Below are 24780 nucleotides of genomic sequence, written 5' to 3'. Positions count from 1 at the left end.
CTCACCCACAACATTGACACAGCAGCTTCTTTTGATTGTAAAAAACTGTATGGCAAATCAGAAGTCTAAATAGGCAGCGCTTTCCCCTCCATAGAGGAAATTGTATTGTGTGGAGATTCACCTGCTGAATCTGCCACCTTCCTCATGTGTCCCATATTTTGAGCAGCCTGCCCCCTTGCAGACCACCCAATCTGAGTGCCCATGAAGCTATGTGAGAGGCGTCAAGAGTGTTCAAACCCCCAGTCAGCCATGGAACTCATGGAATCATAGTTGGAAGGCACCCCAGGGGTCATCTAGTCCAACCCCCTGCAATGCAGGAAACTCAAAACACAACCCTCCACCCCACCCCACCCCGCCAATTTGAAACCACACCAGATCCTGCTTAATAAATAACAATGCTGAATAAAAGGCTACCTAGTAAATAATACTAGTGTACCAGGCAGGACTGTGTCAAAACTGCAACAAAATATGTGATGTGTTTTTAACATCCAAATGCTACTGTGCAAATGATGTTTGATATTGTACAGTCCTCATTCTTCCGTACGTGTAATGCTCAGGCCTCGTCTGAAGGTGGAGCTGGCTTTACAAATTTGTGTATGGTACTTTAAGGACTAGACTTGAGAGGTGCAAAAATATTTGTAAAGAAATTATCTGTGCATGGTGAATTTACAGTGACTGCTGAAGTTACAGGGCTGATGGCCTGTTCTCCCTTTTGCAGTGAAAGTGCTTTTTACCATAATTCAAGACGCCATGCCACTGGTGAAATGCTATTCTCCTCTTCTCCAGCATGTTAACTGTGGTGCGGTTACTTAGCCCTGCTCAAGTCTGTACTGTTACTCAGTACAAAAGAGTTAATGGAAAGAATCAGATTGAGGCATTGTTGTCTCCTCATATGATCTCCTTCTAGGAAAATAACAAAAGTTACTGTTCTCCATCCTGAAACCACTATTTTTTAATTAGACAAATCCATGTAAATACAGAATCTCAAGGGTATGACTCCCTAGGCTTTTTCTGCTGCTCAGTTTCCTATAATAGGCATGCTATTATCAATGCAATCTTCAATTAGGTTTTGGGCAGGGGAAATAAAATTGGCATCTAAAGTTGAAATCCCAATATCTTTAGCAGTTAATTCAAGATGCGTACTTGAGTCAAGACCACTTGGGACAGATCAACACCTTTCAGCAACTGTAGCAGAGTGGGTTAAGAATTCAAGCCGTTTTTCTCCCATTTGTGTGATGGATGTTAAGCACTATTAATTGGTGTCTGTCATACACATAGCAGAGTATACTAATTTGTGTGATGAAACTTAGATTAGAGTCAGTTGGTATGGTCATGTGAATGATCATTTAATAATGTTAGGATTGCAGCTATAGTTCAGTATGAAAGATTTCTGGATTATTTATTTGTTGGTTGTACAAATACTTGTAAACTAATTTCTGTTGTTTGAGCTCTGCAGTGTTTGTACATCAGACACCATCACTTGGCTATGTGTTTTGTCATTCTTCTTTGGTAACCTAGAAATTTGTTAACATTTTCCTTGGCCAAACTGTGGTAAAGTAACTGTTGCCAATACAGTCAAATATCGGTTGTCAAACGTAATCTGTTCCGGAAGCCCATTCGGCTTCTGAAATGTTCAACAACTGAGGCGCAGCTTCTGATTGGTTGCAGGAGTTTCCTGCACTCAAGCAGAAGCCGTGTCGCATGTTCAGCTTCCGAAAAACATTCAAAAATCGGAGCATTTACTTCCAGGTTTTTGGTGTTTGGGAGACAAAACGTTCCAAAACGGAGGCATTCAGGAGCATTGACTGTATTGCAAATTACTAATTCTCCTTTACAGACATGAACTAGTATACACAATAGCATTAACATTACATTTATGATTAATAAACACATTTCTTGATTACAGGTGCTTGTGAAGCAACACATCACCCTGCTCCTAAAAACTGGATGTCCATCCTAGCTTTCCAGAGATTTTGCAAAGAACTAATTTGCAAATAATACCAGTGGACTTACTACAAACTACAAGTTAACCACAAATTGTCCCACAGACTATCAAGCAAGCTTGTTTCTCCAAAATTTAGTTATGTTTCTAGATGCTCTTGCCTTGTAACTTTGTAGTTTAATGAGTGTCTATGGTGTGGGTGGCTAAACAAACTATGGTTAATTAAGGGTGATGGGTTTGCATGTAATACTATCATTAAAACTAGCCAAGGTCATAAATTAACAGCAAACTGTGGATTCAGATCATGATTTACTGAGAGTAAACAAACCAGTGAAGCCACTGGGCACTTAATGCTAAGCGATGATATAATAAACCATGGCTTAGTGTCATGTGCAAACTTGACCAGTGCTGGGCACACTGTGCCTGCGTTTTTTTTTCCAAATAAGAAATTGTGGGTTATTATTTTGTATGGTACTGTGTTAAATATTTTTGTGTTTTTATATTGTAAACTGCCCTGTGATCCTTGGGTGAAGGGCAGTATAGAAATAAAATAAATAAAATAAACAAAGATTCAACAGTTTTGCCTTTAGACACAAAGGTAAGTTAATTTTAAGGCTGAGCACTGATCAGCCCAATATCCTTTCAGCATCAGTTAATATAGTACACAGGAAAAGAAAAATGCTCTACTCACGATTTGATAAAACATTAAAATCAGAAGGATACAGTTCATTCTACTCATAGGGAGGTTTAATGATTGAGCACATAATTTATAAAAGGCAAGTTACAGATGCAAGAGAATATATTCCTCCCCCCAAAAAAATACAGGACCGAGGTACAAATGCATTTCAAAAACAAACATCATTACATAAAACAGAAAACATTATTACATAAAATCATAGTTTGAGCAATGCATTTTTGTCTCAGGATAAGGAGAAGCAAGCAACACAACATTGGACCAGCTGTGTGCCCATCAGATATTTTGGACTACAATTCCCATCATCCCCAGCCAGCATGCGGCAGCTACGGCTGATGGGACTTGTAGTCCAAAATATCAGGGAAGGGGCATCAGGTTGCTGAAGTCTGCAGTAGACAGTACTATGACATAACACTAGGCAAAGTACCAGGAGCAACATTTATTCCTCAGTTGTCCCGGCTGGCAAGTTATCAGTCTTTATGGCTCCCTCTCGCATTTCAATATCTTTAGAAATGTTTGCCGCACCAGCATTTGATTTGACTTTCTAAAGTCTTTTAAGAGTCTTTTTGTGTCATTTGTCAAGTTAGTGATGTGAGAACAGCTGAGCTCAGATCGCCCAAGCTAGGCCATCTAAGGAGGCTTTCTTCCACAAGGGAAAGGTTTGTTAGTTCAGGATGAGGCAGGTGCTGGTGAAAGACATGGCTGAGGTTCCTTCTGCTCACATGGCATACAAGCCCACACCGACTGTTGTTGCCAAGAAGAAGATGGCGAGAGCCCAACGCAGGAGCGGCGTGCTGGGTAGCATCTGCTGATGCCTCATCTGCACACGGTCACTTTCCTTTGGACCTATATTAAGAGAATGGAAATTGGTCAGGTTGGGAGCTTCGTTTCTAGAACATTCAGCAATGCTTCAGCCACGCTGATGACATTACTGGGTGCAAGGCGGGTACACTGAGCAGAGCAGCCACCAGAGATTAATGATACAGGAAGATAATATTACAGAGCACTGGTGCAGTTGAGCCAGCTCGGTGGACGCTCACCTTGCAAGCAAGTGGTTACAGAAAGCAAAAGTTTCCATAAAAGGGAGAGCCAGCATAGCGACTTTGCATTTCAGAACTATAAGGCTTGCAGCCCTACATGTGCATCTACAGGCATAAATCTCATTCAACTAGGTGGAATCTTATTTCATTTAAAGAACTGTGCTGTGCATTCTGCAGCACAGAAATCCTAGGGAGCTGGGCGGAAGGAGGGATTGTGAGAGAAGGAGAGTCTTTTAAAATAACACTTTGGCCTCTTCAACTAACCAGGTGTCCTGGAGCCCTTAGGCGGCTGCACCCCCTGCCTCTTAGGAAGTTCATCATGGCAAAGGGGACATCCATCTGACCCCATCCGGTAGCCTATGGAGCCGCAGTTGCTTCAGTGCTTGTTTTCCTCTTCCTACCCCATTCCTTTTTCCTTTTATATCATTTATATTAAATTCTGAGGCTGTGAGCCTTTCTTATCTTTTGATATATATATACAACACTGAAGCACCTCATAAGAATTTATTAATGATAACTGCAGGGTCCACACACATTTTCTAATGGAACATGGCTATGATAGGAATCACTCCTCTTTCCATTACAGTGGTTCCTCGGGTTAAGAACTTAATTCGTTCTGGAGGTCTGTTCTTAACCTGAAACTGTTCTTAACCTGAGGTACCACTTTAGCTAATGGGGCCTCCCACTGCCGCTGCGTGATTTCTGTTCTCATCCTGAAGCAAAGTTCTTAACCCAAGGTACTATTTCTGGGTTAGCAGAGTCTGTAACCTGAAGCGTCTGTATCCTCAAGAGTCTGTAACCTGAGGTACCACTGTATTTAGAAGATCCAAGGGGAAACGGAGCTAAAAGGAAAGGAGCTCACCTTGGGAGCATAGTAGGCAGGGTCAGAAGCCAGGTTACTACTGCCTGTCATGGGCATCACAAATGGCTGCCCCTGATGGCGAGGCCCATGCCAGCACAAATATCTGTCTCGGGAAAGTGCTGTAGCTCAGACCTGGAGGGCTGTTGCCAGGCAGTATAATGGGAAGCACTAAGCTAAATGGATCAGTGTTCTGATAAGGCAGCTTCCTAGGATGATTGCTGCAATTGGTGTCGCTAGAAGATGAGGAATGGCTCAAATTAAGAAGTTATCTTACTGTGAGTTCTGTTGATTCCTCTTGTGTGGAGGTCTAGTTTTGGTTCCTCAAGGCGGAGCTTTTCTGTGGTTTGCCCTTGGCTTGTCAGTCTCTGCAACTCCTTGAACACCTGAGATAGATCACCGTTTTGTTACTGAAAAGCACTCTATCCCTTTTTAGGATTTTGCAAACCACCACCACCACAACCAATCTTAATAAAGTCTGAAGGTCCTCCAGTCTTCCTCACTTGCTTTCATCTTTATATTGGAGCATGTGAACATCTACCTTTCATTATAAACCTGCTGGGAAACACCGATCAAATCTTCCAGTGCATATACTGTACAAAGGGTATAAATGCTGGTCCTTGTATGCATGTGTGTTCGTATCCCTATGTGAGTAAGTTGCAAATGAAGAAAGATGTAGGCACAGCACCAGTTGCATCAGGAAGGTAGGCTGTGTACACACCACACATTTCCCCTCTAGGATCCTGGGAACTGTAGTTTGTTAAGGGTGTAGTTAAGAATTGTAGCATTGTGAAGGGTAAACTGCAGTTCCTAGGATCTTCTGTGAAGGATGTTCTTTAAATGGTTGGTGTGTGTGCAGCCAAACAAAAAGTGAGATAGCTATACAGTGGTACCTCGCAAGACGAAATTAATTCGTTCTGCGAGTTTTTTCGTTCTACGAGTTTTTTCGTCTTGCGAAGCACGGATTCCCTGGGTATTAACGGTTTTAAGAAAAAGGAAACAAACTCGCAAGACGTTTTCGTCTTGCGAAGCAAGCCCATAGGGAAATTCGTCTTGCGAAGCAACTCAAAAAACGAAAAACTCTTTCGTCTTGCGAGTTTTTCGTCTTACGAGGCATTTGTCTTGCGAGGTACCACTGTACTTTAAACCCTCCAGACTGAAGAAAGTTTTGATCTTAATGGGATTGGAACTTCTTAGTTCCTTCTAGAGAGGGAAATAAATAATAAACCAGGCCATCCATCAACTGTGTATGTACTTAGTTTTTAAATGCTCACTGACAAATGTTGATCCTGTTGTTGTTTAAAATTAATTTGGAGGTTGGAAGAGCAGGACTCAAGATACATCATAGCCTGTCAACAAACTCAAAGACGAATTAGGACAGACTTAAATAGCTGCTGCCTTTTAGAATTTTCAAAAGTACTGTGCCCACCACTTTTTGTCCCAACAAACCTTAGTATAACCTGTGATGCTATGGATGTAAAAGTAACTTACAGCAAGCATGTCTACTCAATTATCCTTAATTTAGTGGGGCTTACTTCCAAGTAAGTGGACTTAGGATTTCAGCCTTATAGTTCAATCCTATAAATGTCTATTTAGATGTAAGTGACACTGATTTTAACAGGGCTAACTCCCAGGGAAGTTGATGTAGCCTGCAAAGAATGTTCCGAATTAACATTTTAAGACTGGAACAAATATTAGGTATTTATGACACTGTTTCTGTTTGGATTTTTTCTAATAGACCAACACAGCTGCCTGCATTTTTTGTTCTCAGACTGGCTTCTACCATACCCCATTACCAATATCATAATCATCTCCTATTTTTTCTCTTTTTGTTCAACTTTTTGAGTTTATTGCTTTGTAATTGATCCTTCTTAAAAAATGCCTTATTTCAATGACCCTGATTCACCTTACAAAAATAAATCTCTAATCAGAAGAAGCTCAGTCAGCTCTTAGAAATGTTCACCATCTCCTAAGAGTGTCAACAGAAATGTTATTGTGACTTTCAAGAGAGTTATGGGCCTCATGGCAAAGCTGATTACTCACTTCTATATTCAGCAGGAAAGATCTCTTGGCCTCCTCAAGTATTCTCTCCTCAGTAGCTGAGTCCATGGGGAGACTGTTCATCCGCGCTCGATACAGCTGCTTGAACTTGCTGATGTTGGTGACTCCAGGGAAGTTGAAGAACGACAGCCCTTCTCCAGTGCTGGGCAGATGGAACATTTTCTGAGCGATCTTCTTCAGAATCTGACCCCCGGACAAATCTCCCAAGTATCGTGTGTAAGCATGGGCCACCAAAAGCTCAGGTTCGTACTGGCCCACGTGGTGTAGCCTGTCCACGTATTTCTGAGTTGCCTCGTGACACTGGATCTCCTTCCTCCACATGGGGCCGTAGAAATACTCCAAGTCTTCCTCCAAAGCTGCCCTGCGATTGAGCTCGTTTGGGAAATAAACAGGGGCATAGACTGGGTTGTCCTTATTCCGCTCAGACTCTTTCTCCAGGGCAACATAGACGTAGTACAGAGAAGCCAGGTACAGCTGAAACAAAGGATGGAAGGGAGGGGAGAAGCTTAGCTGCAAAGTCTTCCTTTTGCCATACAGTGGGGTAGGAGAGCTGAAAATAATGCCAATATATTTTGCATCTGGCAACCAATGTGCCCCTTTGGTTTCAGATAGTACATGTGTAGAAGAGTCTAAAAAGCCCAGGACACAAATTTTCACGGCCCTCTAGCGGCTATGGTGACTCATTTACCAGAAGTCATGTATTTGGCATTAACTCTGGAAGTGTATACTAGATTCTGACCAAACTAAGCTTCCTGATGTATATTGTGCTTCAGGAGGCATAGTTTGGTCAGAATCGAGTATACACTTCTGTGTAGAGAACCTATTGTTTTCAATCTCTGGCACATGAAACTTGAATTAGATGGGATGGCAGTAGTTCCATGTGCTTAAACATGGAGTGCAGGGCTGGACATACCATCCAGTGCTGGCTTTGCCCTAGCAGAAAACATTTCCATTTGCACAAGGTGGGGCACCCAGTTTCCACTGATCTCTCTTAACTTTGGGCCGCAGTGGGTAGGGGGAATGATAAAAACTAAGTTGTTGCTGCACTTGGATCCTGCCTGTAGGCTAAGGTTACCAGATTTTTTCCAATGAATCCAGGGACACTTTTCAACTTCAATGGATTTTGTATGGGGACTGATTTGTAAATCTGGGGACTGTCCTGGGAAACAGCAACGTCTGGTAACCTTACTGTAGGCGTCTCATAGGCATCCAGTTGATCACTGTGAGAACAGGAAGCCAGACTAGTTGAGACATTGGTCAGATGTACTTGGGCTCTTCTTATGAGTGCCCCACCTTGTGCAGGTGAATTTTCCATCAGCAAAAAGCCACCACTGGATACAACACAGCAAATCTGTCAAATCCACCAGCACCTTCCTTTATAGAAGCAATTGATCTTATTTCTACGTTGCTGCTTTACAAACTCTCTGGTAAAGTACTTTTTGTCCCTGTTGCAAATACAAAACGCACACACAACTAAATACATTTTAAACATTAACCAAGTTCCATGAAAGATTTGAGGTGCTTCCAGACTGTTGATATGTTGTGGGTTCAAACACATTCCAGTAAATTCAGATTGCACCATGACAGTCAATATGGAGCAAAGCCCATTCTCTCTCTTCCATCCTCCAAATCAGATAATTTTGCCATAAGGTTAAGTGGTGGGAAGAAATGCACCGGAAATTCTGGAGTAATATTTGCATGATGCAAGGTCATCTAACGACTCCACAAACAGATGTTCACTGTAGCCAATATATAACCACCCCACAAACTTTGTGCAAACAATTCAAGATGAATGCTTGATGAACAGGTTGCCTGGAAGTGACCCTGGCCTAGCTAAACACAGTGAGCAAGGCAGTGCAGCAACGAATTGCCCAACCATTAGAGGAAAGTACTTTGAGACCCACACTCAAAAGGGCTCTCACATGGAAGTTATGTTTCATAGCTGCATGATTCCCATTCATCTCAATAGTAACTGTGGCTAATAACACATCCCTTCTATAGCTTCTTTTGACCTCAGTTCAGCATCTGTGCAGGCAAGGAGAATGCAAAGGACATGCACTGTGGGTGAGAGAGATTCTAGCACTAGTTTAGCTGTCTGTACTGTACATCCCATTGTGGATCCCTGTACTCTATGTGATGGTTATGGCACAGTTGGGCAAAAGAGCAACACAGTGGGATGCAGCCGCCAGTATGAACTGGGATAGCTCAGTCAGTAGAGCATGAGACTCTTAATCTCCAGGTCGTAGGTTGGAGCCCCACGTTGGGCAAAAGATTCCTGCATTGCAGGGGGTTGGACTAGGTAACCCTCATGGTCCCTTTTGACTCTACAATTCTATGATTCTAAGGTCAAATAGAGATGGTGCATCTGAGCCTGTTCATAACTGCCTTATGAACACACCCTAAATTCCTTCACTCAAAACTTCCTTTAGTCAACCAGCAGTGCAGACTATTATTGCACTTCCCGGATGGCAACTGAGTGTGCATTTTGACCTATATAAAGCCCTTTAAGACCTGGATTTCCACACATCTGAGAAGCGGTCGCCTTCTAAGAGGCCCATTGTGAGCTTCCACAAAGTGACCAAGAGCAAAAATTTGACACCAAACACATGTCAAATGGTTTCTCTCTCCTTCTCTCTCTCTCTCTCTCTCTCTCTCGATCCACATTTGTGTGATGGCCTTCCCTTGACATGGATTTATGTGACTGATAATCTTTCGGAACTTGAGGGAGGGCCATAGCTTCGGGATAGAAGAATTGCCTTGTGGACAGGAAGTCCCAGATTCAATCCCTGCCATCTGCAAATAGAGCTGAGAGAGACTTCCTGTCTGAAACCATAGAGAACGGCTACCTGTCAATGTAGACAGTTCTGAGCTTGGTCTGGCCCAGTATAGGGCACATCCCTATGTTCCTAAGCACCAAAATTGGTTTGGTTTTCATGGTTGAGATCAGTATCTTCTGCTTCAGAGTGTGTGTGTGTGTGTGTGTGTGTGTGTGTGTGTGTAAAAAATTTCAGAGAGTAATGGCTTGTTGAACCAACTCTTTATGACCTGCCATCTTTATGCTCTCCCTGCCCACTACATTGGTCTGTTGTAAGAGAAACCAGCCAATCGACAAAGAACGGAAATCTCATGGCAATTATAACTGTGTTTTTGCTAGGTAATGTACAAGTCACCTCTCCAGAATTTCACCATGGCTGCTGCTACCTCTCTCCCCCGCCCCTTGGCTTTGCTCAATCTGTGTTTGTGCTTCGTGCCACCTCATTCGGGACTTACGCCTAATAATTACCTCTAACTGGTTATACTAGAAGGTTCAGCTCATTAGCATTTGTTTAATAAGCTAGTTCCAGTAGCTCAGACGGGCACACTTGGAAGGCATATTTTGCTCAAGTTCCGAAATGAACCCAGAAAATTATGCCCTTGCCTGTGGCGTGAAACAGAATGAAAATACAGCAGTTCAGCAATGCACGCCCAGCAAATGAAAAAAGTGCAGTTTCTGTGAGGTCAGAGAAGGGCTAGGAAATCTTTCTGTCAAGAGCTACAATCCCTTGGGAGTGATCTGTCAGGACTCACACTGTCGCAGTGGGGAAAGCTGTAGTGAGTGGGGGCTAGAGGGAAAAGTGGGATGGATGGACAGCCCATCTTCTCTCTTTTCGTCACCCCTTTTCTCTCTCAGTGTGCCCCCCTCTTCTGCTCTCTTTCTGCCCCTCCTCTCCTTCCTCCCCCTCTTTCCCCCCACTTCCTTCCCCTGCCCCAGTGGACTGCTAGGGGAAGGTCAGATTGCTCTTGCCATGGCAGAGGTCTGAAGGGATCATTTGTTGATGGTTTCTGTTCCTCTTTCTCCTTCTCCTCCTCTTTCTTCCATTGCTTTCTCTATACCAGTGTTTCTCAACCTTGGGTCCCCAGATCTTGTTGGACTACAACTCCCATCATCCCTGAGCTCTAGCCTTGCTAGCTAGGGATGATGGGAGTTGTAGTTCAACAAGTCACGGATTGACTGATTTCATAAAACATATATCCCGCTTGATTGTAAAACAAGACTCTTCAAGGTGTTGAAAGTCTTCCCCGCCCCCCACCCCCCGCTCTTGAATAAAAACTCAGGCACAGTACCTTGAATTCATGAAGTGACATCTGTCCCTTCTGGAACCGCATCATGAAATCTGTGGTCTCTGCCTGCTCATGCACCTCTTTGGTGCTTTCTTTCAGGGCTTCTGACAGGTCCTGAGACATTCTGGCGGGGGAGGGGAAAAAATTCAGTGTTAACTTAAGCATCTTACATACCAGCACTTTTGCACAGAAGTAAACTGGCAGTCTGTGGCAAAGCAGGATAAATTCACATCCTCAGTTCCTGACAAGAAAATGGACCCCTTTGTTCTTCAGCAAGGGGCTGCAAACACACCATATAATTAAAGCACATTTCCCCCCTCCAAGAATCATGGGATCTGTAGTTTACCCACCACAGAACTACACTTCCCAGCATCTTTAACAAGTTACGGTTCCCAGGATTCTTGGGAGAGGAGATATTCTGAATGTGCTTTGAATGTTTGGTGTCTATGCAACTAGAAATATGCAATTCAGATACCACCCCCCAAAAGTGGCATGCCTCTGAATAACAAAGTCTTTAACAAATAAGAAATGTATACTGATATAATAAGCTTTCATGAGTAGTCTAATTCTTCATACACATTAAACGTTAGCCTCAGTTGTCAGGTGTTACATGCATGCAGGTGTCAAGAGAAACCGTGATGCCATATAGCACTAAATGTACAAATGCAAAAGCACTCTACTCATGAGATTTCTTCTGCACTTCACCACAAGGTCCCAGTTTGAAAAATAAAATAAAGCCATTCCACAGCAAAATCAAAACATCTGACAATAGAGGTAGGTCCCACCAAATGACATACATTTCAAACACACTGCTCCACAGAGAATCCTGGAATCTATAGTTTGTTACTTGGGAACTGTAGTTCTGTACAGATTCCCATGATTCCTCGGGAAAAATAATGTGCGTAAGATGTACGGTGTATATGCAACCAGAGGCCAAGGTAAAGAGGAGCATCTTCAGCATGTGATGGAAGCCATACCAATGAAGGTGCCAGACGGCACACATCTGGGTGAGAAGGGTGTCCAACAGTGCTGGGTGCTGCCACAGAGAATGCCCTCTCCTGGGCAACACACACACCGCACTTCCGAGGATGCTGGACCTACCTAGAGCCTCCCTCCCTCCCTGCTAATCGTAACACCTGAAAGAGTCTGTGTAAATTCCTTCGAAGGCTTGTCTCCAGCCCAGGATTGCCACTCACCTTTCAGAGCGCTGTGCCATTCTCCTCGCTTTGTTATTCTGCGGCCGCTCTCTTTCTTCTCTTCCTCTTCACTCTCGGTTCCTTGCTTCCTTTCTCTCCAGAGTTTGAGAAGCTACTAAGTTAGGCATCTGGTCTCCCCGCATCTTTCTTTATACTTTTGCTCCGAGGTCACGTGCTGAGCCCGGGGAACATCTGACCTCACTGTACAGTTCTCTTTTACCACGCACATGCACGCGCACATACTCCCCTCGATGAGGAAGCTGAACCCGTCCCTCTTCTTCCTCCTCTGGGAAAGGGAGGGAGGAGGGAGAGTCAGCTGACGCAGCTTGACAACTAAGCACAACAACAGAATGTCAAGTGAGAGACATCTCTCTCAAGAATCCTGGGCATTTTGCCCAGGCTGGTTTTAACTCCTTGTCTTCCATCTAAGTCAGGTTAACCTGGAATATTCTCAAGTATGGAATACTAGTACAATGACTCGTGAATATCTGCCACTGCTTTCATGCAAACACTGGGGAGAAACAGCTTTTCAGTGCATTAAGTATTTTTTTTAAATCAATATGATGATTCATTTATTAATTGTGTTCCCCACCCTTCAGAACTATAGCTCAGTAGCAGAGCATCTGTCTTGGAGCCTCAGGTTCAATTCATGGCATCTCTGGGTACAGCTGGGAATGTTGACCCCCCAAAAACCCCTGAAGAATCAGGAAATGCCATGCTCTCTGTTCCAGCATGCAATGAGATCCTCAGTTTTCCCTGATTAACCCTCTGATGTTTACTTTGGAACAAAAGTGACCATGAGTTCAGTGGGGATGATTCCTATCACACCAACCCCGCCAGGAAGACGGATGGGGAGATACAGTGGTACCTCGGGTTACATACACTTCAGGTTACATACGCTTCAGGTTACACACTCCGCTAACCCAGAAATAGTGCTTCAGGGTAAGAACTTTGCTTCAGGATAAGAACAGAAATTGGGCTCCGGCGGCGCAGCGGCAGCAGGAGGCCCCATTAGCTAAAGTGGTGCTTCAGGTTAAGAACAGTTTCTGGTTAAGAACGGACCTCCGGAACGAATTAAGTACTTAACCCGAGGTACCACTGTACTTGTATCTCAGCTTTGCAAATAGAGAAACCGAAGGGTTAAAAAAAATTTAAAATTCATTTTTAAACAAAATACTAACAACCTAAAATGTTTGCTAATATAGAGGCCTGCTTTCTAAGACCAGTAACCCCAGAGTCTAAAATCTGCACTACTGCTGATGGGCCATTTTCAGAAAATAAAGTATAATTGAATCAGAAAGTGCAATGAATAGTATTGTCAACTGGCCGGGGCAGGGCAGGGAGGAAACGAGCCTGACTTAATCTTGTTCCTTTCACTACAATTTTATCTATAGAAATATAAGACATTAGCCATGATGTTTAGAAGAAGTACAACCTCTGCGTATCAGACGTTGGGGACAAACAATGGGTCATTGTCTTCATGTCCTGCTTGTAGGCTTTCCTGAAGTATCTGGATAACTCAGAGGTGGGAAACTTGTGTGGCTCTCTGGATGCTGTTAGACTCCAGCTCCCATCACCTCTGACTACTGGCCATGCTGACTGAGATTGTTGGGAGTTGAGACTTGATAATAACATCTGAAGGGTCACAGGTTCCCCATCTCTGGGATAGGCAGAAGACCTTTGGGCTGTTCCACTAAGACTAAGGGTATTGTGCTCTTGAAAATAAGTAGGAGATGCTTTTGAAGTAGTACTACATGCTATCTGCAGATCAAGCTGCTGCAAAAAAGTACAGGAGCGGGGCCAGATAAGAAAGGTGGCAACTCTTCGCAGAAATTAATGACGGGAACCATGGAACACTGAGCAACATCATAATATAAGGTGGTTCATTGACTGATTGGTCCAATGTAGATGCAGGGCCTCTCCAATATTGACATGTCGAAAATGGCTAGCTGAGGATGTGCATTTTCATTTGTTTTGGCTTAAGAGGAAGGCATTTTGAGCCAAGTGGCTGGAAGTTCGGAAAAGGCAAATGTGTTGACACTGCAGCTGACTCAGTCAAGCTTCTTCACTGCTTCACTTTTCTTCGCTGGACACAAGCAGATCATTCCAGAACACCATTATGAATGCGCTCAGGTCTGTTGCATGACTAGCTAGCTGTCAGATGCTGAGCCATTCATTCCCTGTGTCAATGTCAGATTCCAATGCCATTCTGACCAAAAAATTGTATATGGAACGAAAGGAGGCGCCATCTTGTCCTTTGCCTGAGGCGCCAAAATGTGGCAAGCAGTTCTGCCGTTGTGCTCGTTTTGCGTATAAAGTAAAATAATTATATAACAGCACGGGTTGTCACAAGAGACTGATGCATTCTATGAGCTGATATAGCGAAGTACCATATATGTTGATGACTGTCTAATGGTTCCATGTAAGAATGACCATGAAGGACAATTACCACAAAGTTCTGGAGAGATTCCAGTTTAGGAGCAGGAGCAGGGATCAGAGCCTACAAATGACAGCCTTCCTCGCAGTTCACTTGACTCACATACCATTTGCTTTCAGGCAACGGATTTACCTCACAGAGCACCATCGTGTTTTCACAGGTGTTTCACTGGCATCACTCATCTATTCATCACAGCTGCCCAAAGTGTTCAATGTGACAGCAGTTTCCCCACTTCAATATGTAGGGACAGAGAAAGAGCAGTATGGGGGAAATAGGGTATAAAACCTGTGCTGTCACAAAGACCCCGCATTTATCAGGATTTAAGAATAATTCCAGTGTGGTGTAGGCAACTGATAGAATAGAGTCTGGGAAGCTCAGGTCTGGGGGGGGGGGGGGCAAATGAAGCTCTTGAAGCTTCTCTGTACAGTGGTACCTCGGGTTACATACGCTTCAGGTTACAGACTCCGCTAGCCCAGAAATAGTACCTTGGGTTAAGAACTTTGCTTCAGGATGAGAACAGAAATTGTGCTCCAGCGGCACGGCGGCAGCAGGAGGCCCCATTAGCTAAAGTGGTGCTTCAGGTTAAGTACAATTTCAGGTTAAGAACGGACCTCCAGAACGAATTAAGTACTCAACCTGAGGTACCACTGTATGGGCGTAGCCAAGGGGGTGCAAGGGGCAGCTGCCCCCTAGATCAAATAAAACAATAGAAATACTTAACTAACTGACCAACCATGATGGTTCTGCCCCCTAAGAAAGTCCTATCTCCCCCAATCCTGACTATGCCCATGCTTCTCTGCTGGCCCTCAGGACTCCCCTCACTGGCCCTTCTTTCCAGCCTCTTTGCGTCTTCATGCCCAGCTAGAATGTGTCTCTGAACTTTAATGATTCCTCCTGCTTGCCTGGATGGAAGCTTAGAGAGGAGTATGTGAGTCTGTGTAGAAACCAGCCTACTGCACAGACTTTAGGATCACGAGGAGTTGAGGAAATATGCCTCTTTCCACCTGCACCAACCAGCGGTTTTTGTGTGACAGAAAGATATACACTATAATGCAAAGCAGTGATGAGACAGTACGCTTAGTGAACAGCATGTATGCCTTTGGTGATTCCCAGTATCACCAACCGCACCCCCCATGACGCTCAACAGTACCCATTGCTTTGCTGAACTTTCTCCCCTCTTCGAGTTGTTGAAGGCACAGCACCTTACCATAAATAAAAATAAAATAAATCCAGTTGGTAGAGCATGAGAGTCATGGCTTCGAGCCCCATGTTGGGCAAAAGATTCCTGCCTTGCAGGGGTTAGACTAGATGCCTCTTGTGGTCCCTTCCAACTCTACAATTCTATTATTCTAAATCTGACAGATCTCTGAAAAAATGGCCACAGTGGTTGGTTCAACAATAGCATTGAAGTATTTCTGCACAATAATATTTTTCTAAATTATCATTATATTCTGTTTTTCCTTTAGAAAGCTTCAGATTGCTTACATTGGGTTTTCATTTAAAGACTGCCCTGGTCCCCATTTCCTTAGCTTCGCCATTGTTACAAGGCTAGATGTTCCTGGACTGTACACTGGGACTTACATGCAACGACATTACCAGTTATAGCACATGACAGTAAATCTGAAAGTCAGCCTTAAGTTACCTCCGAGACTGGCTGTATCTTTTCCAGCTTCAGGGAACAATGCCAGAGGTTAGTCTCGGAGAGGGATGCATGTATTACTCAGCAAAAGCAATGCCTTCCTTATAAGGGAACATCGTGACACAGCAAAATGTGCTGCTAAAGCCTCAAAAGGAAATGCTGAATCAGAAAACAGAATGTCCAGTTGTGTGCAACAGGAAAAAACAACAGCTATTCTGAAAGCGGTAACAGATTTGTTCGTAGAGGCTGAAAGGCCTCCTTGTCAGTGCAAGGGAAATGCAAGAGGGAATGGACAAAGGTTAACAATTATTGAGTGAATTCAACAATTAAGAAAGCAGAACTAGTTTCACAAGTGTTTTGGTAGCACAATTATGTTTGCCCACAGCCAGGCAACTCACATGTTATACTCCTATGGGGCAGTCGTTTGTTTTTCTACAGACAGATCAAACCTTGAGCTTGATGTTATGGTTCACATGCCAGGAAAACAGTGAGGAATTCCAAGGACATTTTCCATTAGACATTTGTGTAGCAGATTGTGCTGAAAATAAAAGCTGGCTTTCAAAGCAATCAGCTTTCTAGCCATCATGATAATTAACAAATCTGCCAGGACTGCTGAGTAGAGCAGAGGTTACAACATACCCCACTTTACATGGCAAACTGTGTTCTTACTCAGTGCTTGTCTATCTCCTCCAGTTCATGAGAAATCTACAAATGATCTTTAATGTAATGCATTCAGTCAAACATTAAACAATGCATTCCATGAAATATAGACCATTTGATAGAGTATGTTTGCTACTGATTGTGGTTTTCTCTATCATGGCTGAAGTCCCAAGCTCATCTACTTGAAAGTAAATTACAGGGAAATAAATTGGATTTATGGATAAACAAGGTTATATCAGGGTGTAAGAGGCTGTACCTGATCTCTTATTCTCACAGTATAGAGAGGAAAGAGGAACTGTGAAGTAATGATCATATATTTCAAATCAGGAAAGTTGTGGATTAGCACCTTCTTGCTCCAAGTCATCAAATCTTTGGGAAATGCTTGTATTAGTAATGGCCAATGGACCCCCAATTTGCACATTGGAAAGTTTCCCCTTCAGTCCCATACCACAGCAATAGTGCTTCCTGATGTGCTTCTCTCAATCTCCCTTTCCATCATAGTCCTGTACTTTGGCACTTGTTCTAGACCCCCATTCAGCAAAATGTGTGAGGACACAGAGTGCGTTAGCTTCATCCCAATGTCCTCCTGTACATTGGACCCATCTCTCCACTCCTGATCTTCACACATTCAGAGATTCTTAATGTTTTCAGCTAAGTGTACTGATGATCTACCTTCAGACCATCTGGAGACTGGAGTTGGCAAGGCTGATGTGCAAGGGGGTGTTCAGGATCAGACAGGTGTTTATGGTGCCAGCCACCAGAACACAGCTATAGTTTCAGTCATTATGGTCCATGTTCTAATAGAACTGTAATTCCTGGGACCTTAGCAGAGCATCAAGCACATCCTTGCAATGCCTTCCCTTGGTTTCTTTCATTTGCACAAAACCAGCAGCGTTTTCCCCTCAGCAAACTGTCCAGATTAATCTAGCCAAGCCACTTTGCAGCCTGCTGTAACATACACATGTGAAAAACAGCCACAAGAACATCTCCTGTTAATATAGGAGCCAGCATCTCCACTTGCAAAAGTGATTTGATGCCTTGACAATGAGTCTCCTGTTGGGGAGAAAAAGACCCAGGTGTGGCTCACTTGGTGGGTCAGAGCTGCATCAATAGTCTCCCAGCAGCAATGTTGCTGCGACTTAGTGAGAGGAAGCTGTGTGGATGCACTTGTGGGAGCAGCCAACAGGTTCTTCTAGTGCATCTTCTCAGCTTTGACCTTGCCACCACCTCAGTCCACCCCTCCTGGTTAAGTGCCAACAATACCACTGCTAGGAAGCGATTGTTGCTATTCTGCACCATGGCATGAGCCACTCCTGGAGGGACCACATAGCTTAGTAGAGAGCTCATGTTTCTTTGCACACAGAAGGTTCCAGGTTCAGTCCCTGGCTTAGAAGGATCAGGTAGCAGGGGACATGGAAGACTTTTCCCCTTAGCTGCCAGAGAGCTGTTACCAGTCAGAACAGAATAGTATTGCAACAGACTGAGTTGGCAGCTACCGGACAGAATGAAATTGACCAGATTGCTGGATCTGGCTGAAACTGCAATGCATACACACTATGCGTGCCCAAATGATTTTGATTAAATGAAAATAGATGGCGATCCCTTGGTTCACCTGTATAATATTTGTCAATCACTAGATCATATAGGCTTCAGAGCGTCTGAATCAGCTTAGATGGGAGGGCATGTAGTTCTGGAGTAGACTCACAGCAGATGTGAATACAGAGCCTAAGACTGGATTCAAGTCAATCAGTCATTGGCTTGGAACTGCCACAGATCACAAAGGCAGCTTGATAGGCGAGGCTAATTTTTGTGTAGGTGTGAGATCAGGAAAGTCATTGGAATGGGAAGGAACATAGTGAGTTCTAAAGGGCTCCAAGGGAGGCCAATAACCCTGCTCAGTTGGTCGAGCATGAGACTCTTAATCTCAGGGTCGTGGGTTAGAGCCCCAAGTTGGGCAAAAGATTCCTGCATTGCAGGGAGCTGGCCTAGATTAGCCTTGTGGTCCCTTCCAACTCTACAATTCTATGATTCTACGACATCAGGAAGCTGTTCCACTGCAAACTGGAGGTCAGGTCGTTGTGACTCCTTTAACTACTGCTTGTCCTGCCATACCAAGGAACACTATCCTTAAAGGTAAAGGGACCCCTGTCCATTAGGTCCAGTCGTGACTGACTCTGGGGTTGCGCGCTCATCTCACTCTATAGGCCAAGGGAGCCAGTGTTTGTCCACAGCTTCTGGGTTATGTTGCCAGCATGACTAAGCCGCTTCTGGCAAACCAGTGGAGCACACAGAAACGCTGTTTACCTTCCCTCTGGAGCAGTACCTATTTATCTACTTGCACTTTGATGTGCTTTTGAACTGCTAGGTTGGCAGGAGCTGGGACCAAGCAATGTGAGCTCACCCTGTCATGGGGATTCAAACTGCCAACCTTCTGATCAGCAAGTCCTAGGCTCTGTGGTTTAACTCACAGCACCACCTGCGTCCCTACACTATCCTTAAGCAGGCTCAAAAACAAAAAGCATCTCTGATATGCCAGAAATGACCTTGATCCTAATGGCAGTATTAATGATGCATCTGGAGAGAAGAGAACATACAATGAGTCCCAGGTAATTATTGCTTGTGTGATGCAGGTGCATATGAGACATCTCTGGAATGAGCTGATGTACACCTTGCTGATGTACACACACATACACATACACACCAGTGACTCATCGTATTGACATATATGACAGAAGCTGGACTGATACGCAATGCAGGAAACCGTCCTTCAGGGCTGTGCTCTGAAGATATAATAGGCATTGTTCTTGAAGACGGGGAATTTCTCTGGACATTTAGGCTCCAGCCATATGGACTCTTCCTCGGGACTTAAGCCCCACTGAACAGAACGTAACCAGGCAAAAGCCTTCGCTGTGAGCTGGAAAGTGGAAAAATGAACTGGGGCTAAAAGATCTGCCTTCTGTGCTTTTGAAATAGTAACATACACTTCTGGTTCTTACAGTACAATCCTAAGCATGTTTACTAAGAAATAAGTCCTTCTGAGTTCAGTAGGACTCAGTCCCAGGTAAATGTGTATAGTATGGCTTTCTTGTCTTCTCAGATTAACAACTTGGCTAAAAGCAGAGGTAAGACATGCGAGAATAAAATATGGTTATTTTTTTGTGGAGGTTCATTTGTCTTTTCTTGTTTCTTGGTTTATATTTCATTTGTTCAAATTACATTAGTTTTGAGTTCCATGAATTAGCATTTCATCTTAATATTTGCCTTGGAGTGTTTCTCCGCTAATTTCCCTTTTCAAAAGAAAATTGCTGCTCATGGACATCAGATACACACTTTAGTATATGTATTTTGCCAGAATAAAGTGCCAGTTTTGAAGAATGAGTGTGTTTAGGGTCATGCATTGTTTCAGAAAGGACAAATGAGGTAGATTCATGTTTAGATGTGAACTGAATTGAATTTCTAACCCAATCACTGGCTCTTTAATTACATCTGTTGAGAACACAGAATGAGCTGTTGGTTTGCCTAAATGGCAATGGTGGCTGGATATAACGTTGCTGCAGATCTCTCACTCTTTCATGCCAGCTGAGCAAACATGTTCTTAAAAAAACAACCCTGTACTATTTGACTTGTCCTAAATTCAGGGACATATTAGACATGACCTACTCAGAGTCACAAAATTCATGACATTGTTTAGTAAATCTGTATAGCCGTCTTTCTTGACAAGTTCAGAATCCCTTAGAAAGCTTACTGTTCCTGCTCATGCTGTGTTGCATTAAGTGTGGAAGTTTGCCAGCTTATAAACCAATGCAACCCATCTCAGTTTTTTTAAAAAATAAATCTTTCAACAGAGAACACAACAGGGTAAAAACTCTGTATAAGAAATAGGTGTAGTTTTAAGGGCATGTATTATTCATACTTCCCCTGGAGTATTCATTAAGGAACAGAAAGAGTTAAAGGCACAGCAATCAGATCGCTTGGAAAAATAGTTGTTTCTAGATCATTCTGAAGGTTTAAAAAAGAAGTAGGGATGTGAGCCAATGCATACAGTTGCAATCTCAGGAAAAGCAGCAGGAAACCATTTGATTCAATACAGGCTCACATGTTCTCACCACAGTGACTCAGCAAAAGTGGCCTCAAGACTGGAACAGCTTACTCAGCAAGTGCGGAGAGGCAAACAAAGCCTACCATGACACAGCAAGATGTAGAGACAGAGGCATGACTTGGAAGGTTCTTGAGAGGGTTAGTCAGCACAATTCAGACCATTAGCTCTTTCTCTGTACATTGTGCTGTTGTTTTGTAGCTGGAACTCATAATGCAGAAAATATGGCTGAAGGGCTCCTCCAGACTGATGTGGGTTTTTTATAGGTCAGTAAAAGGGGACAGCAAATAGGAAGAGTTGGAACATGGGGATGAGTAGAAGAGCATCCATTTGTCCTAACTCCTTATTCCCCCGCCCCGACACTAATCCTGTACAATACATAAGGATCCTGTTGTTACACCTCCCCTCTGGAAGAATCCTCTTTGGAAGTTGACTTGGAGCTCCTCAAGGCAGACAGCACAGAGGAGCAACCTCTGTCAAAGGATTGTGAGGCACAGCAGGGGAATCCGAGGACTTCAGGGGTCACAGCAGCTCAACTTCTTCCTCAGGACAAAGATAACCCCTTCACAGAATCAGCAGCAGAAGCTGAACAGCTGTCAAATCCTAAGGAGCACAGGCACTTAAAGGTGAAGTCTCAGCCAGACACTAGAAGACCGAGTGTGTGCCTGAGGAGCAACTCCTCCAAAGTAAATGTATATGTGAGTAAGCTTCACAGGTAAGATGAAATATGCAATCCACACAGGTATCTTGTGTGTTCTGGGTGAAGCCTTGGAAGGTCAGGTTTCAAAGTCTCAGAGTGGTGGAACAACATCTCTGCACCTTGCCACCTTGATGGTCACTAGACCACCCCTTGTTTGGACCGTGGACTGTAAGAACATAAGGTGGGCCCTGCAGGGTTAGGCCAATGGCCCGTCTAGTCCAGCATCCTGTTCTCACAGTGGCCTATCAGATGCCTATGGGAAGCCCCAAAGCAGAACCTGGGAGCAAAGCATTTTCCCTGTGATTCCCAGTGCCTGCCATTTAGTGGAGTTGGAACATAGCCATCAAAGCCAGTAGCATCTGAGAGCTTTATCCTCCAGATTGCTTCTGGACCTCACTTCTTGTGTTAAAGAACTGTTTCTTGTCCTTCCTTCTTCTTTCGCCCTCCCATTTAGACTCCAGAATGGCTCTTATTCTTGGACTTTCTCTGTTAACTCTTAGCTGTGCACCTTGAGGTTTGGTCAACTAATCTTCGGCCATCATGAAATAATGATCCAGTTCTATGTGGATCATACAAGAGAGGAGGGGGAAATGACCTTCCTGTGGGTTAAAAAGGGTCATGTGAACTCAGCCCTAAGAGTTCCACTGGCAAAAATAAGAAGAGGAAATCATTTCCGCTACAAGCAGCAGTTATGTGAAAACGCAAGGGAATATACTGATGGACATATCACAAAAGTTGATACTATCAGCAGTTTCTATTGAGTTCCAGTTCCACTCAGATATGCTCAGCACTTCTAACAGTGGCAGACCATGGCATCTCAGATGTCAGTGGCACTCTGTGCGGCGCCAAAATCTGCCCCCTCCCCAATGCCTCTTGCCTTCCATTGAAGTAATAGTGGCAAAGCCTGCCCTGGCGTCCCAGAAATTCCATGCCCAGTGCGATTGCTTTGGCTGCACTCCCCAAGAGATGCCTCTGCTTCTGAAAAGCTAGGAGATAAATATCCAGTATTTAGGACTAGTGCAAAATGGGATAGTCTGGAGTGCCTAGAGTAGACTGTTCCACTTTAGACTGTAGGGAAGTCGTAAGACCTGAAGTCTGAAATGGTGTAGACCATTCAACTCTTTTCAGATTGTTACCACCTCATTCTCTTGCATATGTAGGTAACGGTAAAGGACCCTTGTATGTTTAAGTCCAGTCAAAGGCAACTATGGGGTGAGGCGCTCATCTTGCTTTTCAGGCCGAGGGAGCTGATGTTTGTCCATAGATAGCTTTCTGGGTCATGTGGCCAGCATGACTAAACCGCTACTAGCACACGGAGGACTGTGACATGTGCCAGAGCACACGGAAACCTTCCCTCTACAGCAGTACCTATTTATCTACTTGCACTGGTACACTTTTGAACTGCTAGGGTGGCAGAAGCTGGGACAGAGCAACAGGAGCTCACCCCGTTGTGGGGATTTGAACTGCCGACTTTTCGACTGGCAAGCCCAAGAGGCTCAGTGGTTTAGACCACAGCATATGTAGTTTGAATAAAATGCGTAACAGCTGGATGGAGGGAATAAATCAGAAAGAGCAGCAAACCAAAATGGAATAGGCTTGTCCCTGTCATTCGCTTGTAAAATTTCTTAAGAGAAAAGGTCGTTTGAATTGGGGAAGTTCTGATTTCTCAACTAAAGCTGTTGTGTCTCTACTTGTCTGTTATATCTCTGAGAAGCCAGGAAATCAAAGGTTTTAGAAAAAAGGTCTTAGAAACCAGGATAATTTTTATTTTATATTAAATCAAAGTTCTGCGGAATGCTCTTCTTGGGAAGACATGTCTGGCACCTTTGTGGTCAGTCTTTACATGCCAGGCTAAGACCTTTAGGCTTCCCCAGGCCTTTAATGTTGCCTCTTATGATGGTTGCCACCTTTTAAGTTGGGTGTGTGTGCAGGACCCCCTCTCCCCCTCTGCTCACTGCTTTCCCCGTTAGTTACTCTGAGCCAGAGAGGAGAGGTGTGATTTTGTGCCCTCTGACACACCCCTGCCCTCACTCAGGCCCGTGACAGTTTTATGTATTTTGTACTGTTACTGTTTGTTGTACAAACCATGAGATAACCATGAGTTATATCCCATAGACAAACCATGGCTTCTCTCCAAAATTTGGTTTCTTCTCCAGCTGCTAGTCTTGGGTGGGTGTCTGGGGTGGTGTGTCTGGACAAAGCACAGCAAAGGAAGGATGCTGGGTTCACATGTATCATGAAGCCATAGTTAAAACAAACTAAAGCTCGTAAGCCACCAATGAGCCATGGCTTTTTATCATGGGTTTGTTGCCAGTAAACGAAGCACAGTTAAACCACTGGGCACATAACACTAAGTTATGATTTAATGAACCATGGTTTAGCATTGCGTGTGAACCAGACCATTGGATACAGCAGCAGCAGCAGTTCTATCGACCCTGTAACAACAAATCTCTGTTGCCAGAACAATGCAAGTATAGAATTGCTTTGCCCAATGTTTACAGAATCATAGAATTGTAGAGCTGGAAAGTAGCCCAACATTGGCACATCAACATTTAGGGTGAAACTTAACCGCCTTTTCATATTATCCCAATTACTGTAATCATATATTTGTACCCGAAGTATTAAATGCAAAGCTCCTAAAGGATTGCCCCTTATGTGAATGCAGCCAGTGTTGCAAAACTGTAGTTACCCTCAAAATAATGAGCCAGCTTTGCTGTATTATAAAATTGCTTAATATTTTAAAATGACATTTGCAGTTTTACTTCTGCTTTCTGAAACTTGCGCTGTGACACGTCAAGCATTGCTCAGCAGTCAAATAGGGTACTGCTGCCTCTATTTTCTGGTAGAGCTCTTGTACCTTCACAAATTCTTTACAAGGCAGAAATAACACAGGAGCTGTTTTCCCCAGCTTGGAGAAGTAGTCTTAAACATTTTTAGAACATAAAAAACCTGTAACAGCTTGCCTGAAATGCAAAATAGGCACACGATCATAGGCAAGGTAATCCATAAGACGAGGAAGACAAAGAACCGTAAAGTAAGCTCTGCTGACCTCTGCTGGCCTGTTTATTTTGGATGCAAGCTCTTTTACATGGACAAAGAACAAGATTTCTGCATAGAGAAAAAGTGTGAAACTTTTAAGTCTGTCACAAGAAGTGGCAATCTTACCCGGATGTATTTCCCAGGACTTATGCAAGTGGATAGGTTGAGATTGGCCAATAGCTCCTAGCATATAGTGGCATGCCTACATGTACACTCTATGTAACTTTATGTACATGTAACTTTATGTACACTCTGTACACTGATTTATTGGGTTTCCTGCTCTAAACAGAAGTACCTTTTTGTGTGAGAAAAGTAT

General features: G+C 43.7%; 1 protein-coding gene across 1 annotated transcript; it reads right to left on the bottom strand.

Annotated features, from left to right (window-relative positions):
* Positions 1–2671: 2671 nt before the first annotated feature.
* Positions 2672–12183, bottom strand: HMOX1 (heme oxygenase 1). Its single transcript, XM_083700910.1, has 5 exons — positions 11894–12183; positions 10701–10821; positions 6579–7070; positions 4813–4921; positions 2672–3482 (listed from the first exon to the last, which is right to left on the bottom strand). Exons 1-5 carry the CDS (start codon positions 11911–11913, stop codon positions 3355–3357), a joined length of 870 nt encoding a protein of 289 aa, XP_083557036.1. The 5' UTR covers positions 11914–12183; the 3' UTR covers positions 2672–3354.
* Positions 12184–24780: the final 12597 nt, after the last annotated feature.

Source organism: Podarcis gaigeae, assembly GCF_964106915.1.
Source record: "Podarcis gaigeae genome assembly, chromosome: 10".
NCBI classification, from domain to species: Eukaryota; Metazoa; Chordata; class Lepidosauria; order Squamata; family Lacertidae; genus Podarcis; species Podarcis gaigeae.
This window is presented reverse-complemented; position numbering and strand designations above follow the sequence as displayed.